The 22,539-nt window shown below is 38.7% G+C and overlaps 1 protein-coding gene across 3 annotated transcripts in view; it reads left to right on the top strand.

Annotated features, from left to right (window-relative positions):
* The window catches only part of KFase (kynurenine formamidase), a 238,476-nt gene that overhangs the window by 127,955 nt on the left and 87,982 nt on the right, over positions 1-22,539 (top strand). For 2 of the 3 annotated variants that reach the window (XM_068226674.1, XM_067143075.2), the window contains exon 4: positions 11,399-11,533. The exons of the other annotated variant lie outside the window; for it this stretch is intronic. In XM_068226674.1, the coding sequence (XP_068082775.1) occupies positions 11,399-11,533 (135 nt within the window). The remainder of the gene's footprint in view (positions 1-11,398; positions 11,534-22,539) is intronic. 3 annotated transcript variants of the gene reach the window in all.

Genomic DNA, 22,539 nt, shown 5'->3' with positions numbered 1-22,539 from the left:
ATCAGTTCAATTTTATGCACAACACTTACCCATCAAACTACTATGCTTTTATATGTCACATCACATCATCATATTTTACTCAAGTTCTTCTAGCTTTTAAGAAAAAGCATTCTACCATTTGTATTCAGCCATGCAAGAGTTATTAATGCAATTTTTATGACATGTACTTTGCCCATTTGTGATTTTTGTAGCTGATGATGACGCAATGAGCGTCGAAACCGGTTCTAACTATTTAATAAATATTATGTTGTGAACATCTTATGCAACACGTTTTGTAATGAAAAGGTTGAACCTTCCTTGATATTTTAATTGTGAATCTCAGTTCAATACGGGAAAATGAAGCTTTTAACTTATAACAAACCAAGTAAGACGAAGAAACATACAGCGAACTTTGCCACGAAAAACAGCACAATTTCAAAACTGACAAGACACGGCTCCTTATTAGTAGTTGTGATGAAATAGACCACCATCAAAAGTTGAATCAAACACGTGATCTTTTTTTAAAAGTTAACAGCATTACGCGTGAGTTCAAACCACGTACGTGAGTGATTGAAAATGAAGATGTCAAGCAATAGAACGATAGAAACAATACTGTGAAATGCTGGATTGTAAAGAAGAAAATTCTGCCAAACAGGAAATTTCTGTGAGGTATGACAAGGAACCCGATTTTCTTTACAGTGAAATCATGAATGCTATCAGTCATGTGAAGAACAACAAAGCCCCAGATGTTGATGGTATTTCCAGAGGAATGCTGAAAGTGATGGGGGAGGATGACATGCTTGTTTTACATTGAGTATGTAATATAGTGTGGAAAACTGGTGAATGACCCAAGAAGTGAACATCTGTACTAATCCCTCATCAAAAGAAGGGGTCTGTAAGGGATTGTTCCAATAAATTATCGTACTGTTGCATTAATATCTCATGCAAGCAAAGTCCTGCTCTACATAATAAATAACTGTTTAAAACCATTCCCTCAACCTTAGATATCCACAGAACAAACAGGCTTTGTTACAGGTCAAGGAACACGAGAGTCAGTCCTGAACATTAGGTAGATAATCGAAGAAAGTCATGAGTTTTGTCTCCCTACCTTTTTTGCTTCCTTGACTACGAAAAGGCCTTTGATTGTGTTATGTGCGACAAATTGTGGCAGGTGGTAAAGGAATTTCTCGTTGCACTGCATTTAATATCATTATTGAATGGTCTCTATAGATCAACTCGTTGGCTGAATGGTCAGCTTACTGCCCATCAGTTCAGAGGGTCTCGGGTTCAATTCCCGGCTGGGCAAGGGATTTAAATCGCTTCTGATTAATTCTTCTGGCTTGGAGACTGGGTGTTTGTGTATGTCCCAACACTCTCCTCTTCATATTCACACAACATACCACACTACCAACCACCACAGAAACACGCAATAGTGATTACATCCCTCCATATAGGGTTGGCGTCAGGAAGGGCATTCGGTCATAAAACAGGGCAAAATCCACATGTGCGATGCAGTTTGCACCCGTGACCCCACAGATGTGGGAAAAGCAGTAGAAAAAGAAGAAAAGAAGAATGGTCTCTATAAAAACCATGCAGCAGCCATAAAGCTGGATGATGATTTGTTGGACATTTTCAATGTGACAAATGGAGTAAGGCAAGGTTGTACATTATCACCTCAACTCTATAACATCTATGCAGAGTATGTTTTCAAGAGAGCTCTCGATGGCTGGAATGGTGGAATCTCAATTGGTGGCATAAAAATGAGCAACCTGCGATTTACAGATGACACTTCCCTTATAGCTGAACGTGAAGAAGCAATCACTGACCTGTTCACAAGAGTGAAGAATATTAGTCTTCATTATGGTCTAGAGATAAACGTGAAAAAGACCAAACTAATGGTAGTTGATCGGCAAGGTCAGATCCAACTTACAGGATGTCTAAAAGACCTGGAGATAGTAAAGGAATTTGTACAGCTTGGGTCAGTCATCAATGACATGGGAATCTGTGAAATAGATATCAAAAGACATATTGTTCTAGGTTGTGCTGAAATGGTTAAATTTACTAAGGTCTGACAAAACTGGGTAATATCTAAAGCTACGAAGATGCACTTGGTGGAATCACTAGTGTTCTCACTCTTTTTGTACGGCTGTGTGGCCTGGACCGTGAATGTTGGAGACAAAAGTTGAATTGATGCCTTTGAGATATGGTGTTCGTGGAGAATGCTGCATGTATCCTGGATGGAAAGAAGAACCAGTGTTTCCATTCTGAATGAACTGAGCATCAAGAAACATCTACCTTCCCGTGTTAGTGTTACTTACAATTCCATGGTCACATTTTCAGAAGAGAAGGAGAGAATTTGGAAAAGACCATTTTTCAAGACAAAGTTGAAGGCAGTAGACCACAAGGAAGGACAGCAAGTAGATGGTTAGATCAGGCAAAGAAGATCACTGGTCTACCTCTTAAGATCATGTTAAGGAAGGCTGAAAACTGCTCTGGATGGAGACATCTCATAAAGGCTGCAATGCAGAAATGATAGAGTTATGAGATCACGATGCTCAGCAGTGAGCAAAACAACTAATGATGATGATTTTACTTAGTTTGTAAACTTACATTCTGGAAATAACTATTGTGACCTTACACGAATTTTTGGTTCAGAGTTCGAGTCATTAATATTATGCCACAGCTGGTGTCGTGTGGAGATGCAAGAAACTCCACTCAAGGGACGTGCAAGTTGGACGAGTCCGGTCACATTATTCCACAGTTAGACTTTGAGATTTGACTGACAAACAGTAGCGCATATTTAACAATTACTTAAGACTGTACAATACTAACCTACTAAACTTAGCTATAAATGAGAATTCCAAGAATTATTTTTCTTTCTTTGGAAGGATATTCCGTTTTAATGAATATCATTATACGAAATTCATTTTTACAAAATAATTGAAACAACTACATGATTGGATATCTGTTCAAAATTGAATATGATCATTAACTGTAAATGTCTAACTTTTGTTAGTTACGATGATTCATAATGGTAAGCTTTCTTAATACAATTGAAACATGTTGGCCACATTATTAACCTTAAATTCATATATCCAATAATTCCGTCAAAATAAAAAAGAAAAGAAACCAACATATGAGTTGCTGAAGGCTTAACTTTAATGTTACAGATTCCATTATTTTACATCATTTGCTTCCTAGTTAAAAAATAAATTAGAAATATTTATTCCTTGGCACTCGCATTCGTTGACCCCAAAAATTCATGTCTTTCAATATTCCATCATTTCTTTAAATTATTATCTAATTCAGCAAAATCTAACAAAACAACTTGGGTGCTCCCATGACATGCTCACAATGTTGTAGCTTACATCAACTGTATGACCAAAGAAATGGAAATACACCAAAATTCCTCTCTAATTACTAAGGTTATGCAGTACAACTGGAAATCAGCATCCTCTGAAAATCTGCGACAGCTACATCTAGACAATAAGTTTCCTGAAAATAATGTTACCACTAATAATAAATGTTCAAGACTCTCGATGATTCTGCAACCTCTGGTGTTCTCCATGAAAATCCTAAAAATCTACATTTAATGCTAACTACCAATTCTATGGGCTACCAGAAGAATATCATTAGCAGGAAATCAAACTACACACTACCGAAGTAAGATCTATCCCTCTCATCTGCAACATGGTTCACTTCTACATGGTGTCATTCAGTATCGAAGATTCTATTTCATCCATTCACATCTGCATATAACTCATTTACATTAAATCATAGGTTATCACATTTTGATAACTATCACATTATCGACTTCAGTATCCTTCGAAAATATCATCAAGAACTTGCCTATCCATGCCTAAGTGCTTGTCTATCATCACCGCCATTAAATCCATATGCATGGCGATCATCAATCCTTACTTCAATAACATATCATCGGGACTTTTCGAAGATTGCATTATATCGTTCAATGCATAACCCCAATGAATTATCTTCTAACAACATAGCATATCAAATCATTCACTTCATTTCAACAATCCTACTTCAAATCTCTTTCATTCCACATGCGCGTCATGCTCAAGTAAAATTCAATTCATCTTCTAAATATCCAAGCACATTATTCTCGAAGACTACATCATCCATACATATGCATAAATCATAATCAGTCCGACAATACTATTATTCTTCTCGAGAAAGCTATGCATATGATGTGAAAATATGATCTTGGATGACTCCAATTTAAACACATGTCAACTATCTTATGGTCACCTACGCAACAAATAATACACTGAGGCTCACGTATGATGACATTATTCTACTAAATGCAATAACCACGTTTCATAAAATTTCCTGCTTAATATATACTGTTAGACACTCTGATTCAAAACATAGCACGCAAAAATTTATGTTTTTTTCCTGGATTATTCATGATGAAAGTTACAGCACTCCATGTCTGTTATAAAATAATGATTGACAATCATATGGTATCACTCAAGTTGTTTACCTACACATGTCACATTCTGACACCATAAATTGATCTATTCTACTTTAAGCAACTCTGTAACAGAATAGCTGAAAGACACTTGTTTTTGGTACTTATCATATTGATAGCTTCGGGAAGATGACATCTCCCATCTCTCGGGTCTTAATTCCATCATCCGGCCTTCATTACAACACTCTCCAGACCCCTCAGGATCACTTCCTGAGTTTAACTCAGCATTGTCTGGTTAACAGATATGGCGATATCGTAGTACCTGAAACTTGTAATATGGAATTAGCACAATGTCATATATATAAATAACAATGTTCTGAATCAACACTCGCCTTATTACTCGAGATATTAAGATATATCTTTATCACCTTACAAAATTGTCTCTTACTATCCGTACAATAGTTGTACAGTTTAAAAATAAGTTTTAGATTTAGCTTCTTCTTATCTGCGTGCAATGTTTCTGATGTTGTTTTAGCATCTCTCCATTATTCGCATTGGTCTTACAAAACAAAATCCTATTCTAAAATACAGTAATAACAGTCGGCTTGCATTTCATAGATCCTCAAAATTCGGTGGCCTGTAATTTCCCTTCCAGAGGATTTTGACGTTTTGAGCATAACCTCTTTGATACAGAATGCTCTTGTAATCACTGATCTTGGCAAAGGAACCTACTTAACAATCTGTCACCTTCTTAGATTTATGTACCAATCGATTATCATATAATGGGTCTCGACTCTCGAATCATATTGTAATAGATAGACAATGTATGAACATCATATGTGAATTAAACATGGCCTGTATGATCCAATCCATTCCATGGCCTCCATTATACATTTTTGCCGTTGAGGTTCCATGCCATCTTTCAATATTTGTTCCTCTTCTGTGGAAGTAAAATACAACATTTATTCAATATTATCTCATCGTACTAGAACATTCTGTTACCGACCATGACTTAATGGATATCACAGGGTTCTGACCTTGTGAATTCACCGATACCTTCAATTTGTTATATGGCATTTATTCAGCTGAGTGAGTTATTTCATTCACTGATGCACCTGGATGTATGACAATTGGACATATCCTCACGCATGATTTCATTAACTTTATATTACCATAAACATCCAATGTTCTCTTTAGCTCCGATCTAGCAACTATTGGAAGGTTATACTATGCACGCTATCAAAAAATGACATGAGGTCACCTTTTCTTCTTCTTCTGGTCTTTTCCCAGCTTGTAGGGATTGGCACTTTATGTTCATTTGGTCCAGTCCAAATGTCAACACTGTGTGGAGGGACATATCCACTATTGTGTGTTTCTGTGGTGGTTGGAAGTGTAGTGTGGTGTGTTGCATGTAGATGAAGAGATATGTATTAAGTTCAACAAAAATACCCCATCCTCAAGCTAGAGGAATTAAACATATACAGGTAAAATTCTTGACCTGGCTGGGAATGAAAACCAGGGCCCTCTGAACTGAAAGCTATTACACTGACGATTCATTCCAGGAGCCAGAATGCATGGGATTAACTCTGATGATAATCATTAGTTAGTGGTAATTTATAACTGTGAGGTTCTTCAGTCTGTCAGAACTAAATTCATTTTAACATAAATTTAGAAAATACCTGAAAAAAGAAAACATTTATTAACAGATTATACCTGAAAAGGAACCATTAATTATAAACAGAATGGCATGTTTCGTTCTTGAAAGAACATGATCAAATTCTATCAACCACACTTTTAATTTTTAATATTAGATAATACAGTACATTTGCTTACGGGTGGGGCTGGGAGAAACCTCACTTGCCTGACATTAGCCACTTGCAGGCTTGAGACGGGCCAGTTAAAGTTGAAGCATCACCGGGCACAACTGAATGGAATTCAGGAAGATTCTTCAAGTGGTAGTATTTTAAGTGGTCTTTTGTGAAGTGCATTCTTCAAATTGGAAGAAAACTTTGAGAACTTACACAAGACGTGTGACAGTGATGAGTGTTCATCATTCAACTCTTTACTTGTCTTGCACCAAATATCAACAACACATGCTTGTTTTATAAATTTTAAATTTTATCTATTATAATTCATATCTTGCCTTTAATGATTTTTGCTGATGATGGTCTCTAACAAGACCAAAACTAGTTCCAATTATATGTAACTTTTTATAGGTTACAATAAATAGAATTAAATAGGTGGAAACCTTTTAGCTCTTGTCTTACATTATATTGCTCTCCAATACAGAATAATACGAAATTTATTACCTATGACTAGCTACACCGTCAGGCAGAAATCAGCTATCTGTATGCTTCCACTGTCTATATAGCAGAGTATTACCAAGACACATTAAGTAATTAATTAATTAGTCTACACAGTACTTACCTTGTTTTAGGCGATGATGGAAGTGATGTCCATCTGCTGCTACACAGTTCTGACATCGGTTAATAAAATTACAGTTCACACGGGTAAGTTCTTGTTCAGTTATTTTCCCGATTTCTGTTGTTATAATCTCCTTCAATTCATCTATGTTGTGCAGATTATTCCTATAAACATTATTTTTGTAGTGTTCCCCACAAATAGAAATCACACACTGTGAGGTCAGGGGAGCATAGTGGCCGTAAACCCTGAGAAACGATCCTTTCTCCAAACACATTAGTTAATTCATTCATGAATTCATGAGCTGTATGGGCTGTTGGTGAATCTTGTTGGAAATACCCATAAAATTTCTCCTCATCTGATAACATTTGGATTACGGCACGAGTATTAAGAGTGTGATATCTTTGTGCATTTATTGTATCCTAAAAAAAATGGGCCCAATAATTAGGCAAATATAGCACGCTAGATAGTTCACACCACAGGTTATCAATAGACCTATGCTACTGCCATGTCAATCCTAGGTCTCGATTTACACCTAATAGTTTAATATGTTTTCCATCTAGCTTGTATTTTTCTGAGCTAAGTGTAATGGTATGATATCTTTCTTCATTAAGGAGGAAAGCATTTCAGTGAAACCTATATTTTTACATTATTAACCACTCAAGCTGGTTTGACGTTCATTGTATGTCCGGTGGGCCATACTCGTTCAGCCAGTTTGACGTAACATGAACGGCCGGTGCAGGCAGAAGGTAGAACACCTATTACACATGCAACACTGCTGTTTTCTAGGATCTTTTTTTTTCACCTTATGAACAGAGAAATTGTGTGCTTTCCTGCCATCTCCATTTCATAACTAGAACTAATATGAAATTGATCGATATTATCTTGCTTTTGACTCATATTGATCAAGGATAGAACATGAAACACATTCTCTTGAGTTTCAAGGAAGTTGCTGTAGAATGTCCACATCCTTTCCTGCCATCTTGAGAATGCTTTGTGAACTATATCTAACTTGAAAATTCTTGCCACTTATAAAGGGGAAATACCAAAAGCAAATACTTTGCAGGTATTTTTGCTTCACAGGCTAGAGGCTACTCAGTCGCAGACGAACGGCAGAGAGATAATTCCTTTGACAGATGACAGTAGTGGAAGTGATGTATTGGGAAGCAATACTTTTGTTAGTAATATGACAGTGACTATGCAAAGCAAGAGGTTACTGCAGAAGTGGCAGACAGTACAGATGAATAAGAAGCAGCTTCAGCTGTAATAACCTCATCTGCTGTTCACTGGTTGTGGTGAGAGGTAGATTTCGGTACAAGCACACAAAAGATCACCCTCATGGGTCTACCAAAAAGTATTTTGAGTCTGTTTTAGATGATTTTCTACTGATTTTTGCCGACAAAGTGATTGACCTAATTGTTCAAGAGACAAACAGGTATGTGGTATAATGTATACTTGGTGCCCCCTTGAAACCAAGGTCACGCGTCAGGAAGTGGGAGCCAGTGACAGGCGAGAAAATTTATGTGTTCTTGGGGCTTGTAATGTTGATGAGGATAATACACAAACCCACCCTAAAGAGCTATTTCACCAGGGATGGACTTTTAGAAGCCTCTGAATTCTCTAAAACAATGGCAAGGGACAGGTTTGAATTCATCTTGCGATATTTACATTTTGTTGTCAATTTTAAACGAGATACATAAATGCAGCCTAAAATTCTTTTTAAAATACAGCCTTTCCTGAAGATAATAAATGAAAATTTTCAGACTGCCTACATTTCCAACAAAAATATTTCTTCCTTACATATGCCTGAAATTATAGGTACCAAATGTTGAACTTATCCAAATTATATATTTTTGCAAATATTGTGGGTGGTTATGAAGAACCATGAACTGCAATCATCACATACATTACTGAAAAATATTGATATTGATCTTGAATTTTCATTACATTATGTTTCATATACACTGACTGACAGAGCAAATGCAACACCAAGAAGGAGTGGTCAGAACTTTATGCCAATTGCAGGGTAGACTGACGTCACTGAGGTATGCTCATGATGTGAAATGCGCCGCTGTGCTGCGCACGTAGCGAACAATAAATGGGACACGGCGTTGGCGAATGGCCCACTTCGTACCGTGATTTCTCAGCCGACAGTCATTGTAGAACGTGTTGTCGTGTGCCACAGGACACGTGTATAGCTAAGAATGCCAGGCCGCCGTCAACGGAGGCATTTCCAGCAGACAGACGACTTTACGAGGGGTATGGTGATCGGGCTGAGAAGGGCAGGTTGGTCGCTTCGTCAAATCGCAGCCGATACCCATAGGGATGTGTCCACGGTGCAGCGCCTGTGGCGAAGATGGTTGGCGCAGGGACATGTGGCACGTGCGAGGGGTCCAGGCGCAGCCCGAGTGACGTCAGCACGCGAGGATCGGCGCATCCGCCGCCAAGCGGTGGCAGCCCCGCACGCCACGTCAACCGCCATTCTTCAGCATGTGCAAGACACCCTGGCTGTTCCAATATCGACCAGAACAATTTCCCGTCGATTGGTTGAAGGAGGCCTGCACTCCCTGCGTCCGCTCAGAAGACTACCATTGACTCCACAGCATAGACGTGGACGCCTGGCATGGTGCCGGGCTAGAGCGACTTGGATGAGGGAATGGCGGAATGTCGTGTTCTCCGATGAGTCACGCTTCTGTTCTGTCAGTGATAGTCACCGCAGACGAGTGTGGCGTCGGCGTGGAGAAAGGTCAAATCCGGCAGTAACTGTGGAGCGCCCTACCGCTAGACAACGCGGCATCATGGTTTGGGGCGCTATTGCGTATGATTCCACGTCACCTCTAGTGCGTATTCAAGGCACGTTAAATGCCCACCGCTACGTGCAGCATGTGCTGCGGCCGGTGGCACTCCCGTACCTTCAGGGGCTGCCCAATGCTCTGTTTCAGCAGGATAATGCCCACCCACACACTGCTCGCATCTCCCAACAGGCTCTACGAGGTGTACAGATGCTTCCGTGGCCAGCGTACTCTCCGGATCTCTCACCAATCGAACACGTGTGGGATCTCATTGGACGCCGTTTGCACACTCTGCCCCAGCCTCGTACGGACGACCAACTGTGGCATGTGGTTGACAGAGAATGGAGAACCATCCCTCAGGACACCATCCGCACTCTTATTGACTCTGTACCTCGACGTGTTTCTGCGTGCATCGCCGCTCGCGGTGGTCCTACATCCTACTGAGTCGATGCCGTGCGCATTGTGTAACCTGCATATCGGTTTGAAATAAACATCAATTATTCGTCCGTGCCGTCTCTGTTTTTTTCCCCAACTTTCATCCCTTTCGAACCACTCCTCCTTGGTGTTGCATTTGCTCTGTCAGTCAGTGTATATGGGTTGATTTTTTAATAGTGGCAGCTATGCTGTAATAATGCCATGGAACGTGGCCAGGCAATATAATATATACCTCAGCATAAATGAACTCGCAGTCCACACACCATGCACGTGTGCAGCGACAACAAGAACGCACTTTTGAGCGTGTGCTCGTGGGGTACAGGTGTAATGATTTTGAAGCAAGATCAGAGGAGCTGGTTGAAAGTTGAATGCGCAAGAGGTCGCAATGCAAGGCAGTGTTACAAAGGATTGCAAGAGGCTTGCAGTGAAAGTCAACCGCAGCTGAAACACCAATCAAACTAGTGGCATCATCACGGGTCACCGCAAAAAGTAACGGTTCGGCCGACCGGAACCAATTTGAAGGCCGTGCTGATCATTGCCTACGACTGGGATGGTGTTCTCACAAAGCATACTGTTCCCCGAGGATGCACTGTTAATGTGGAGTATTACTGTGCAGTTTTGCAAACAAACCTGGCAGCAGGTCTAAGAAGAAAATGAGGACATTTGCTGAATAATCCACCCATCATTCTGCATGACAATGCAAGGCTACATGTAGCAGGAGCTGTGACTGAGTTGTTCAATCGCTGGGGTTGGGAAGTGCTTTACCACCCCCCTCCCACTTTATTCTTCAGATTTCAGCCCCTGTGATTATGATCTCATCCCTAAAATGAAAGCACCACTTCAAGGGGTTGCTTCCGCACAGTGGATGACATTCTCCAGGCCACCGACTGCTCTGTCCACGACCTCCAGAGATCAGGCACTCTCAGTGGCATCCAAAAGCTTCCACATCACTGGGAACGAGTGCTACACAATGGTGGTGATTACTTAGAAGGCCTGTAAAATGCCTAATATTGTAAGTATGCTATGTACCTAAATAAAAAAATAATTGCCACTATTAAAAAATCAACCCATGAATTTAACATTATGAATTCTGTAACTTGATGGTGTCTAAATCTCTGCTGAGCTTCAATTTAAATACCACCTGGGAAGTGAGCAGCCCAGGATTAAATTGCCAGCTTGAGGGGTCAAGAGCCTCATTTGATTGTACTACTACTACTGTGATTCTTTCAAGCTTATACCAGAACTTATCATGTTGAAAATATTTCATAATTAGAACTAAAAGTTATTTTGGTCTCTGTTACCAGGAACATGTTATTCACAATATATGTTTCTGTTACAGATGCTCCAATTGTGGTTTATATTCACGGTGGTTACTGGCAAGAGCTGAGCAAAGATATCAGCAGCTATTGTGTGCAGCCTCTGTATAAGGCTGGGATCAGGGTGATCATTCTAGGCTATGATCTTGCTCCTCGTGGTAAGGATTCTCGATGTCTGTGTAGTAGTAAAATAGGTTCAAGGAGAATTCAGTTAAATAAATTTTATTATTCTGTCTGTTCCTCTCATCCAGTATCTCAGCATTCCCTATTTCCCATTCCGTTCTCTGCCTATCTCCTCATGAGAATCATCATCCAGGGTTAGCTCTCAAAACAGGGTCACAAAGATCAGGAGTAATGTTATTGATTTTGCATTCCATCAACTACTTTTACGGTTGTCATGATGCCTCAACAAGATCACATTGGAGTGGTTGTACTTCCTCTTAAAGCAATAATCACCACTGCTAGTAAAATCAAGGTAACTCTATCATAAGCAGGAGACTTAAGTATGTTTGAGGATAGATTGCACTTTTAACTTGTGTTGAGTACATTGTACTAGAAAGCTGTGAACACTTACAAAAATATTTGAATATGCCTGGATTCTAACCTTCCATCCACTGTTGGCCCTGACAGGTGACCAGAATTTTGCCACTTCAGCGATGCTTGGCTCTTAGCAGATGTACATGGATACATGGCCATCCACCTCATAATGTAATATTCTTTTCATACCTCTGATTCATGTTTTACAGCATTCATTTTGCATTCTGCAATAACCAATCACTTCGTAGAACCTATTAACTAGTTCATATTAGCAGTATATGTATTATAAAGGCATGCAACAAAGAGCATTTTTATGGAATGATCATTTTATCTAAGCATGAAGATAGCCTATAATCTTTTTTCCTGTACAAGTCTGCCTTGATTTACATTGCTGACATACTGGTAGCAAGCAGATCAATGTCGACATGAATGATTATCAGTACTAGAAGGGTTGCATATCTTCATGAATTATAAGGTGCTGATGGATCACCCAGTATATGATTAAACAATAGTAGGCTGTACTGTACTTTGGTTTGCTCTAAAATAGAATGACCAACAGAAAAATATGGAACCAAAAGTACTATATATATAGCACAATGTTGTTAACCTCCACTATAATCACGAATTATCATCGTATGTTGCACTTCAATGAACAGTGATGTCAAAGAGAAAACTTAACCCTCCATTAGTAATGCCGGTCCCTCAAACTGAACGGCGAGGTAATTCCATTTTAAATATCATCCACCAAAGTATGGGTGCTTTACATTAATGAAACTTCCTGCAATAGTTGTGTGAACATCCACTCCATTCCATCATGTTAATGTTCTCTGTGTCAGGAGTTATTAAGCATTTAGATGAGAGAGACCAAAGTCACTAAACTGTACTCTACTGTTTGTATTTGTCTTTGCAAGCAATTAAGTAAACTTAGCACTTTTCATTATTGGTTGTATTCTCACATATTTATTAACAAATGTAGATCAAGTAAAAGTAAGCTTAATATATATTATTATGTTTTTTCTATAATTTGTGATGTATTTATTTTCATAGACACAACTACTGTACCATCCTAACAAGCGAGAGAAAAAATAACGAATAAACTTATTCTTTTGCATTTTGTGTTCTAAATTGAATGTTCAATCCTCAGCCCAAAGGTTGATTGAATCCTCAACAGTTCCCCCATTAGCTGTCGTAGGTGGCATAGGCATCACTGAAGAGGCATGCTAGGGAAATGAAGGGTGAGGTAGTTTCCTGTTGCTTTCCTCAGTGAGCCAGAAGTTCCTATTATATATCAGTCTGCCAAGCCCACTGAAATGCATGCACCAACCGACCCTATCAGCTACATTTTCACACAATTCATAGCAGCGACTGGCTGCATGAGAAATGGCATTACTAAGCTCTTCGCTCATACTACCGTCACTTTCATATTGTCAAAGCCATGGATAAGACTGAGGCAGATCAATGAAAGTAACAAAATAGCTCTAGCCCATACCAGAAGACATAGTGCACTGTAAAGACTAGGTCTCGCCAGCAAAGTTACCTAAATGAAGTATGTGAACATATCAACTCAGTTAGCAGTACCTTAAATATTATCCTAAAAATTAAAACAAATGAAGTTGGTAAGAGGGGCAAAAGCCATTAAGGTAAAAACTAAATATCACATCACTAATGAAGGGTTAAGAACAAAACCTATAGGTTATACAGCTTAAAAGCCCTAGGCCTGCCAGGACTGACCGTTGCTCAGCCAAATGATCTGTAAATACTGGGATGAACAGGTGGTAAATGTTAACTCCTTTACCTATATTACTATGGCATTCATAATCAAATTTGCTAAGTTCACTACCTCTCATATCAAAGGTCTCCCACCGTTCAGATAAAGAGGCTGAATTAACCCTGTTCCAACCCTCAGGCCAGGATTGAGATCCTTGGATAAGGTCTTCCAGTAAGAGGACTTGGAGGTCAAAGCTAAGTGGTTTGATTTTGAACCATGGCAACATTCCACTGTTGTTCTGGGTGTGGCTTTCTCTTAACCAAGTTTTGCATTCAAATCCCAGAAAGTACCTAACCATGCACCCTAATGTTTCTCTGTTCCTAAACAATTGTGAATAGGAGTTAGATTGACAAAAATTATACCATCGTTTTCTGCACTCACTCCTTTGGTAATTATGAACTTAATGTGCCTCTGCATACATGCTAGAGACAAATATTTGTCTCCTACTCATCTTCTTCTTTCAATTTTATGACTGCATAGGATCACTTGCGTCAGTCCATTATCCAAGTCTCTTTAAAGGACTGTTCATGCCCTGTGGACCTCTCAATACTTTTTCATGTGTTCCAATCCTTGTGCCCTTCCTGATGTTGAAATTATTTGTGTTGTAGTTTCATTCTTGTGAGTGTGAAATGGATGTTTGTATCCTGTATTTCTTTGTTTTGTTTAATTTTATCCTATCGTATGGTTTATGGTGTAGTCACATCCTAGATCTTGATCTATGGGAAACGGCTGAGTGGCCTAGTAAGTGGTCCTGGGAGACAGGACACCAGTTGCTATGGAATGGGAGTGCGCATCTCAGACATATTCTGAGTTATGGCCCTCCTTTTGCTTAGACATCAGAGACTATACAATCCACTGGAGATCCCTAACCTGTTAGAGGAGAGATTCTCAGTGGGACTAGTGTAAGTAAGGTAACATTCTGCTTCACTGAATATTTCACCAAACATGCTCAGAATGTTTTAAGCAAGCCCCAGACCTGTGGGAGTAATGGAATCCCACTTCTATTTGACAGGCAAGGGGCATTTTGGAAACTATTTTATGGAGAAAATGGAATTCGATAGGGAGTTATCAATATTAATAGGACTTATGGAAGAGAGAAAGTAGAACTGCCTGAGTCAGCAAAGAGGATGCATCTGGATGTGTTAGGAGTTAATGATATTCGGGCAAGAGATAAGGAAGAAGAGATAGGAGATTATAAAGTGTGCTTGACAGGTATTAACACATTGGAGACGCCGCCCATAGTTTCTATGGGAGCTTGATTTCATTGCTACTGACAGTGCTCGGAGAATCTACGAGCATATGTTTTCACTGTGGCTAGAAAGTCAAGAGATTTTTCAATGCATTGGAAACACAGCTGGGTTCCGACACAGCCTGCAGCTGTATCATCACTCACTCTCAGCTGTGAAACAAGTGGGAAAGTGCGTGCTTACGGACAGGAAGAGAGTGTGTTCGGGAGGCTGATTTGTTTGTCATTTTTGTGGCTATTATATCTAATTCAAGCACACAAAATTTAGACTATAAATCCATATTGGATGTTCTTATGGAAGACTCGGGTTCTGAAATGGAGGACGTCGGTGACGATTTCATACAAAGTGACCGTGATGATTCTGACGCTTCAGGCAAGTAAAATTATTTAGCTAATCTCAAATAGGTACAAAGTGGCTTGTGTAATATAGTTTTATTCTGGGTCCCTAATAATTTGGGTTGTTTCCTGTGTACAGATGACAACCTGTTGCAACCCGTTGAAAGCCCGTCATCAAGTTAAGAACTACGGGAAAAGCATCAAACCAAAGGGAGGAAGCGTGCAGTTCAGAGACCCGCTATTGATGATGGATGGTCATCTACCAATAATCTTCTTCAATTACCAGTATTTCAAGAAAAAAAGTGGAGTCAGAATTCCAGTGGATAATAACAGTGATGCATGGGAATATTTTAGTAATTATCTGAATGTAGATGTGTTTAGGTACATAAAATCAGAAACAAATCATTATGCAAGCGATACAATGAAAAAGAAAAGAAATAGCAGTGAACAGATAAAGCTCTCTCTTTGGCTCTTGGACTACAGTTACATTCAGGGAGATTTATCACTTCTTTGCAATAATCATTCATATGTGTTTGGTTGTGAAGCCAAAGTTGACAGATTACATTAGCAAAATCGCCGATTCTTCAAGCTCCTTTCCCGAGGTCACTCCTATCTAGGGACAGATTTCGAGTGATTTGTCATTTTTACACTTGAATGACAATCAAACCTATGCTCTAAAAGGTCAATCAACCATGACCCCCTGCATAAGATTAGACCGATTTATTTATGTAAAGGGCATTTCTACCCGACTGAAAACTTGACAGTTGATGAGGGCATATGTCCCTTTCGAGGCGGGGTAGTTTCCATGTTTACATGAAGAATAAGCCAAACAAATATGGAATCAAGTTTTACATTGTCAGTGATGCAGAATCTGGTTACGTTTGCAACCATGAAATGTATATGGGATTGGCTGAGGGAACAAATAACACAGTTCAGGAACTAATAAATCGGTTATGTGGTCGTTATTTCAACAAGGGTCACACTATCTTAGAGGTGAAGCTTCCAGGGTGTGTAAAATTATTTAGTCCATTTTCCGGGTTGAACCGTGTTGTTATTTTCTGTACACTACGTACAGTTTGCCGACGTTTCGAATACATTGCAGTATTCTTTGTCAAGGCGACTGACTATCAGAGGTAATCAGTCTTCCAGGCAGCAATCACACTATTTATATGGATAGATTCTTTACCACCAGTGTCCAATTGTTTCGTCATTTGTGGAGCAGAAAAAAATGGCAGTTGGCACTGTTCAAAAAAAAAAAAAAAAAAAAAAAGGAAAAACCTACCGACAATTTCCAAAACAACGAAATTGAGAAAGGTTGAAGTTTTATTCAGACATAAACAACATTTAGTTGCACTCAAATGAAAAGACACAAGGGATGTTTTTTGTCCTTCATCAAGACACGGGGCAAAATGACAAGTGTTCAGGTAAAATGTAAGAGAGGAAACATAAAAAAACAAAAGCCCGATCTAGTATTAGATTACAATAAAAATAAAACTGGAGTGGGGATCAGTTCCTTAGTTATTATCCATTCCAACATAAGTAACTGAAATGGTGGAAAAAAGCATTTTCCATACCTTTTCCATGGCTATTGTAAATTCCTTCATAATTTACAAGAAAACCTGGTCAAATCCAAAGAAAGCACATTTAGACGGCTTTATGATTGAATTAGCAAATAAGTTCCTAAGTTCCTGGAAATGGAAGGTACTGACAACCCAGTACCCAGCAAGAGTAATATCACAAATTCTGCTGCGCGACTGACTGGGAGGTATTTTGCTGTAAGGATTCCGCCCACCACAGGGAAGCAGTATGAATCTAGGTACCGTAAAGTATGTTCAGACAAAGGGAAAAAGAATAATGGAAAGAGAATTAGGAGGGAAATGCAGTAGTTCTGCAGCATTTGTGATGTTGGTTTGTGTATGCCGGATTGTTTCAAGGCCTACCACACTAAAGCTAATTACTGCTTGTAAACAGTGACACCCATGCCAATTGACCTCGTAGGCTAGACTATGTATATATCAATGGTATGTTTTAGTTGATTTGTTCTCAATATTTCCAAAATTTTAAAATATTAACCTGACTGGTATCCATAGCAACAATAAAAAAAATTGCTTTTAAAACATACCATGCTCATACATATATATAATAAACTGCTATACTATTATAATAATTAAAACATATTTTTGTGAAGAGGAAAGTCAGGTCTTTCTAAATACTCCAACAGTTTTTACAATTGCTTTACCTAATTTTGAAAAAAAATGTTAAAAATCCTGCAATTTCTGGAGGATAGCACGTTCAAATATGGCCATCTCCAATATGTTAAAAAGGGACAGGCGAGTGTAGGGTAGGGCTGTTCATCAGGAATACTATTGCATGCAACATAGTTTTTGTTAGGCACATACATGAGCAAATGATATGGGTAGATTTGGCAGTTGGAGGAATTAGGACAAGGAGTGTCTCAATATATTCTCTGTGCGAGGGTGAAAATGAAAAGGAAGTTGACACATTTTATGAAGCATTGAGAAACATTTTAGTCAGGGTCAACAGTGGCCCATTTTACTCATTTTAGCAGGAGGTGGGACAGAATCTTCTTCAATTTTCAAAAGCAACTTTCCACAACGGTTAATTTCTCTTGGAATAATTTCCAGGTTGATCCTCCTTTGCATTTCAGGTTTCATCAAATCCAAAGCAAGAGTTTGCAAGAAATTTCGGCAAGACACTACTGCATAATTTTGATTTGCAGAAAATATTATTCAAGCATTGATGCCGCCAATATTCAGGCAGTCAAAGAAAATAGCTAGAGGCCATCTCTGAGAATTCCTCGAAACATCAGAATGTCCACACATCTTATCCAACACATCAACACCATATTTTGTCCCATCGTATGCCATGAAAATCTCTGGTTTTCTGTCAACACCTGTAGATTCATCTATAGCTGTATCATGATGCATAGAAGACACTGCTAGGATTGCTTTATTCTTTTTGGGAACATAAGATACTAGAGTATATTGTTTATGAAAGCCAAACAATGAACTCTTTCTCTCTCAGGTTTTGTTGGGCAAAAATTCTTTTAGGATTTCTTGTTTATTTTTTCTCAGTGTTCCCACATATGTTAGTTTCTTGTCCTCTAGTAGCTCAAGCCCCAAAGTAATTGATGTGAACCAGTTATTGGCCGTGATATTCCTATTAGAACCTGCAACTGGTTCCACAATACGTTTCACTATTTCATTTGGTGCATTGCTCTGCTTGAATGGTCCATCAGGTTGAACACCTACTTATACTTCGAGGTTGTGAGTGTATATGATTTTACAGTCAATGAGTGCAAATAATTTAATGCCGTACTTTGCCAGGTTACTAGCCACGTACTGGCTCATCAATGGTGAGGTATTCACTTGCAGAATAATTCTGCCTACAGTTCAATATGAAGTTCAGAAATAATTCTCTGAAGGCTGTAAACTTGTTCACCTCCCTACATTTAAGTCTAGTATGAATGTCATCAAACTGGAGGCAACACATGAGAAATTTGAATTTTTGTGCATTCATAGTTACAAAAATAGCCTCTAATCCTGTTCTACAGCTATTATCCCACAAATCTAACATATTTCGCCTTCCTGACTTTAACACACCGGCAAGACACATGATACCTATAAGTAGGGACCTGAAAAATTAGCATCTATTTTTCCAAAATTAGCATCTGTTTACAAAGTTAAAATAATCGCATGGTGCAGTGTCCTTGCTTCACACTCAATACAAATTCATTGTTCAAACGAAAGCATTGTAAGTACTTCGGCATTGCTTTTTTTTTTTTTTTTTTTTTTTTTTCAAATTTCACCGTCTGTCTGTAACCAATGTATTCTAATGAGACAAAAAAATGAAATGACGTATGGCTTTTTTAGTACTGGGAGATCCCAGGACAGGTTCGGCTCACCAGGTGCAGATCTTTTGATTTGACACCCGTAGGCGACCTGCGCTTCATGATGAGGATGAAATTATGATGAGGACAACACATACACCCAGCTCCAAATTAACCAATGATGGTTAAAATTCCAGACCTTGCCGGGAATCAAACCCAGGACCCCTGTGGCCAAAGGCCAGCACGCTAACCATTTAGCCATGGAGCCGGACTTGTAATGAGACAACAACTGCTCGCTATCTACATTGTTCATTGGGGTCCACAACAACTCAAGACATTATTTAGCAAATGTGCTAAACTCTGTCTGAACTGCAGTTAATGCAAGCATGACATCACATTTTCACTTTCTTTCATCTGGGTTTGAATTGCATGTTTCAGAGAACAGTAACCAGGCCAGACATCATTTCCTGAGAGATCTGTTACTCCAAACAATTTCTCCAGCTCATCTAATTTATCAATATTTTTCAAAATTATATTTTTTTGGATACTAAGTTTGAGAAATTGACACAAAATGCTTATGGTTGGGGTCCTAAGCTTTCAATGTGGTTAGCTTGCACTGTGAAGAGTGAGCAGCTTTGACAAATGTGTCTCTACATGCAGCCTGCTGTAGAGGAGTGAGCTTAATCAAAGCATCATTAGTTGCCGCAGAAAAATTCCCCTCACAAATGAAGGTAAAACTGGCATCAAGGTTATGCAGTTTGGGGTAATGGAGATGAGAGGTAGGACACAGAGACCCTTCAAGTTCAGTAAGGAACTCAACCAATCCAGCTGCATGATCTGTGACAAAAACCATGTGAGAGTGAAGCCTATTCATTTCTCGGTCACTCAGGTCAGTTAGGTACTTAATACCACAGTTGTTGATATCTTTCATGTCAGACATCTTGAAAAATGTAACAACATCAGTAAAGTAAGCATTCAAATAGAAGACAGCCTGAAACCAGCTATTCCATCGGGTTATGACAGGCAAAAGCTTTGCTTCCTTTGAAGCACCATACTTTGATGTTAAGAATTGTAATTCATTATATTTGTGTTCAAAAATGCAGACTTTACCATCGCAACCACATGATTTAAATCTGTCATTATTGTGACCCAACTATTGCCAACCAAGCTGATCTTATGTGCCCAGCATTGAATATGCATTAAGGGTCATGTATAGGGCACTGTCACTAACAAACAATTTAACTGCATAATATGGTACACTATAACTGTGCAGAGCTTCTAAAACAGCACGAGAGCAGTTTTTAGCATTTCCTGCATCAAGATAGTTCACAGGAACAACGTGCAGCTCTCTTTTTCGATCCAGCTGGGACTTAGAATATGATGATAAAAACACAACGGTCCATTCTATCTGTAGTTTCATCATAGAGTACATTGATATTCTTCCCCACTAGAGCCTCTGCTATTCTTTTCTGGTGGTCAGATGCAACTTCTAGAAAGGAAGAAAGACCTCAAACTATTACAAAATCTATATATATAAAATTGGATGTTGGTATATTTGACGTTAATAGACTCAAAAACTACTGGACCAATTTCGCTGAAATTTTCACAATTTGTTCTTATTACATCTGAAAGGGATTATGAAGTGGTTTGAACGAAATCGGTAAGGTAGTTTTATTATTATGAGTAATTTTATGTAATTTTATTAAATTGCAAAGCCGCACCAAGATCGGATTGACTTGATGGACAGATTGTCGCTAGGCGACAGCAGCTTACGCTATACCATGATAGTCTGCTAAATGAAATGGCATATGGTTTTTAGTGCCGGGAGTGCCCGAGGACATGTTCGGCTCGCCACGTGCAGGTCTTGTAATTTAAAATTACTGGATCAATTGGGTATGGGTAAGATAGCTCGATATGGAAATCACACTCAAATTCGGTATCCTTCAATTTTGCGCATGGTTTCAATGTCGTAATACCTAAACCATACCCGATCAATGAAATCGAAACTTACCCGGTAAATATACTTCACGTAGAGTTCTCATATATGGCAGCTTTTCATTTGAAAACTCAGTAATCCAGGCTCTTTGCTTTCAAGCTTTTCCAGAGGTATATTTGCTTTGGCAAATACTTCAACTGTGTGTTTCGAGAAGTTATCTCTGGAAATTTTTCATTGTTTACAACTATCTAACTGTGTAAGCACAGAAGATTGCTTTCTTTGAGACATACTAGGAGCAGGGGTTGAACTTTCTCGCGTCACTTACCCACGTGTTTTTCAGATTTAACATGTTTCACAATGCTATCATTTTCTTCCTACCCAACTCGGCAATTACAATACTTGCAAAATACTGTTGCTGAATCTGTGGCATATAAACCATCCTTTGCATATTGCTGAGCCCTTTTGTGCGCAGTTCTTGTTGTGCGCCCCATAACCTAAACGATCGCTCAACTTTCTACTCTTCACTAGTTTCAATTTTGAACTACAGGAAAACAACGCTGCATCTATCTCGTTATTCCCGTGACACTCAATTTACATAATTTACAGTTTCAATAATAATCGATTCAGATCTTATTCCCCTTGCTATTCCCATTGTAAATATTGATTAAAATCAGCAAGCAGCAATCGATAAGCTACTTTTCTTCATCGATCAAAACGGTCGAAAGATTTATGCATCATATTTTGAGTATTTCTGACGATTTTGGCGAAATATGTTGTTTTCACCAGTAAAATAGCACATTTTTTGCAGAATTCACACCAAAATTGCATATTCATACTAATTTTGCATTTTGGGTCACAATTCGCATTTTGTCACACTTCTATTTATGCTTAAAAATTATTTTATTCCACATTAGAATTACCGTAGGCTTGGATTCAGTACAAGTTTAAAAATTTGCATTTATCACAAATGCGATTTTTTCAGGTCCCTACCTATAAGTGAACTAATTTCACACACATCTGTAGGTCTTGTGTCTCTTCCATGTTGAAAAATTAGACCTGATTTTTTCAGTGTAAATATTTGTATACTCAACTATTTTTTGTATTATGTTATCATCAAAAAATAGTTGAAAACACTGCAATTGTGTGCTAGCATTTTTGGCTCTGCTCTTAGGACCCGGCAAATGAACAATAATGTTGTGAGAATGTCTGCACGATGTTGGCGCAACAACTGACTTTCTCCACTTTGTTCTATCTTTTCCAGTATAACAATTGGATGGCACAGAATCATCGAGTTCTTCATCACCTCCAGAAACACTGTCATTTCCACAGTTCAGCATCACCGTCCACATCTGGATGCACTTCTACCTGGTCTTCTTCAACCTCATCCCCATCCTCAACACCAAGCACTTCATTATCTTTCTCACTGTCTGGTTCATTCAGCCATTGATTTATATTCTTATAGTCATCCATTTTGCACTTATATACCAATAA

This window comes from Anabrus simplex, chromosome 3 (genome assembly GCF_040414725.1).
Source record: "Anabrus simplex isolate iqAnaSimp1 chromosome 3, ASM4041472v1, whole genome shotgun sequence".
Classification (NCBI taxonomy): domain Eukaryota; kingdom Metazoa; phylum Arthropoda; class Insecta; order Orthoptera; family Tettigoniidae; genus Anabrus; species Anabrus simplex.
This window is presented reverse-complemented; position numbering and strand designations above follow the sequence as displayed.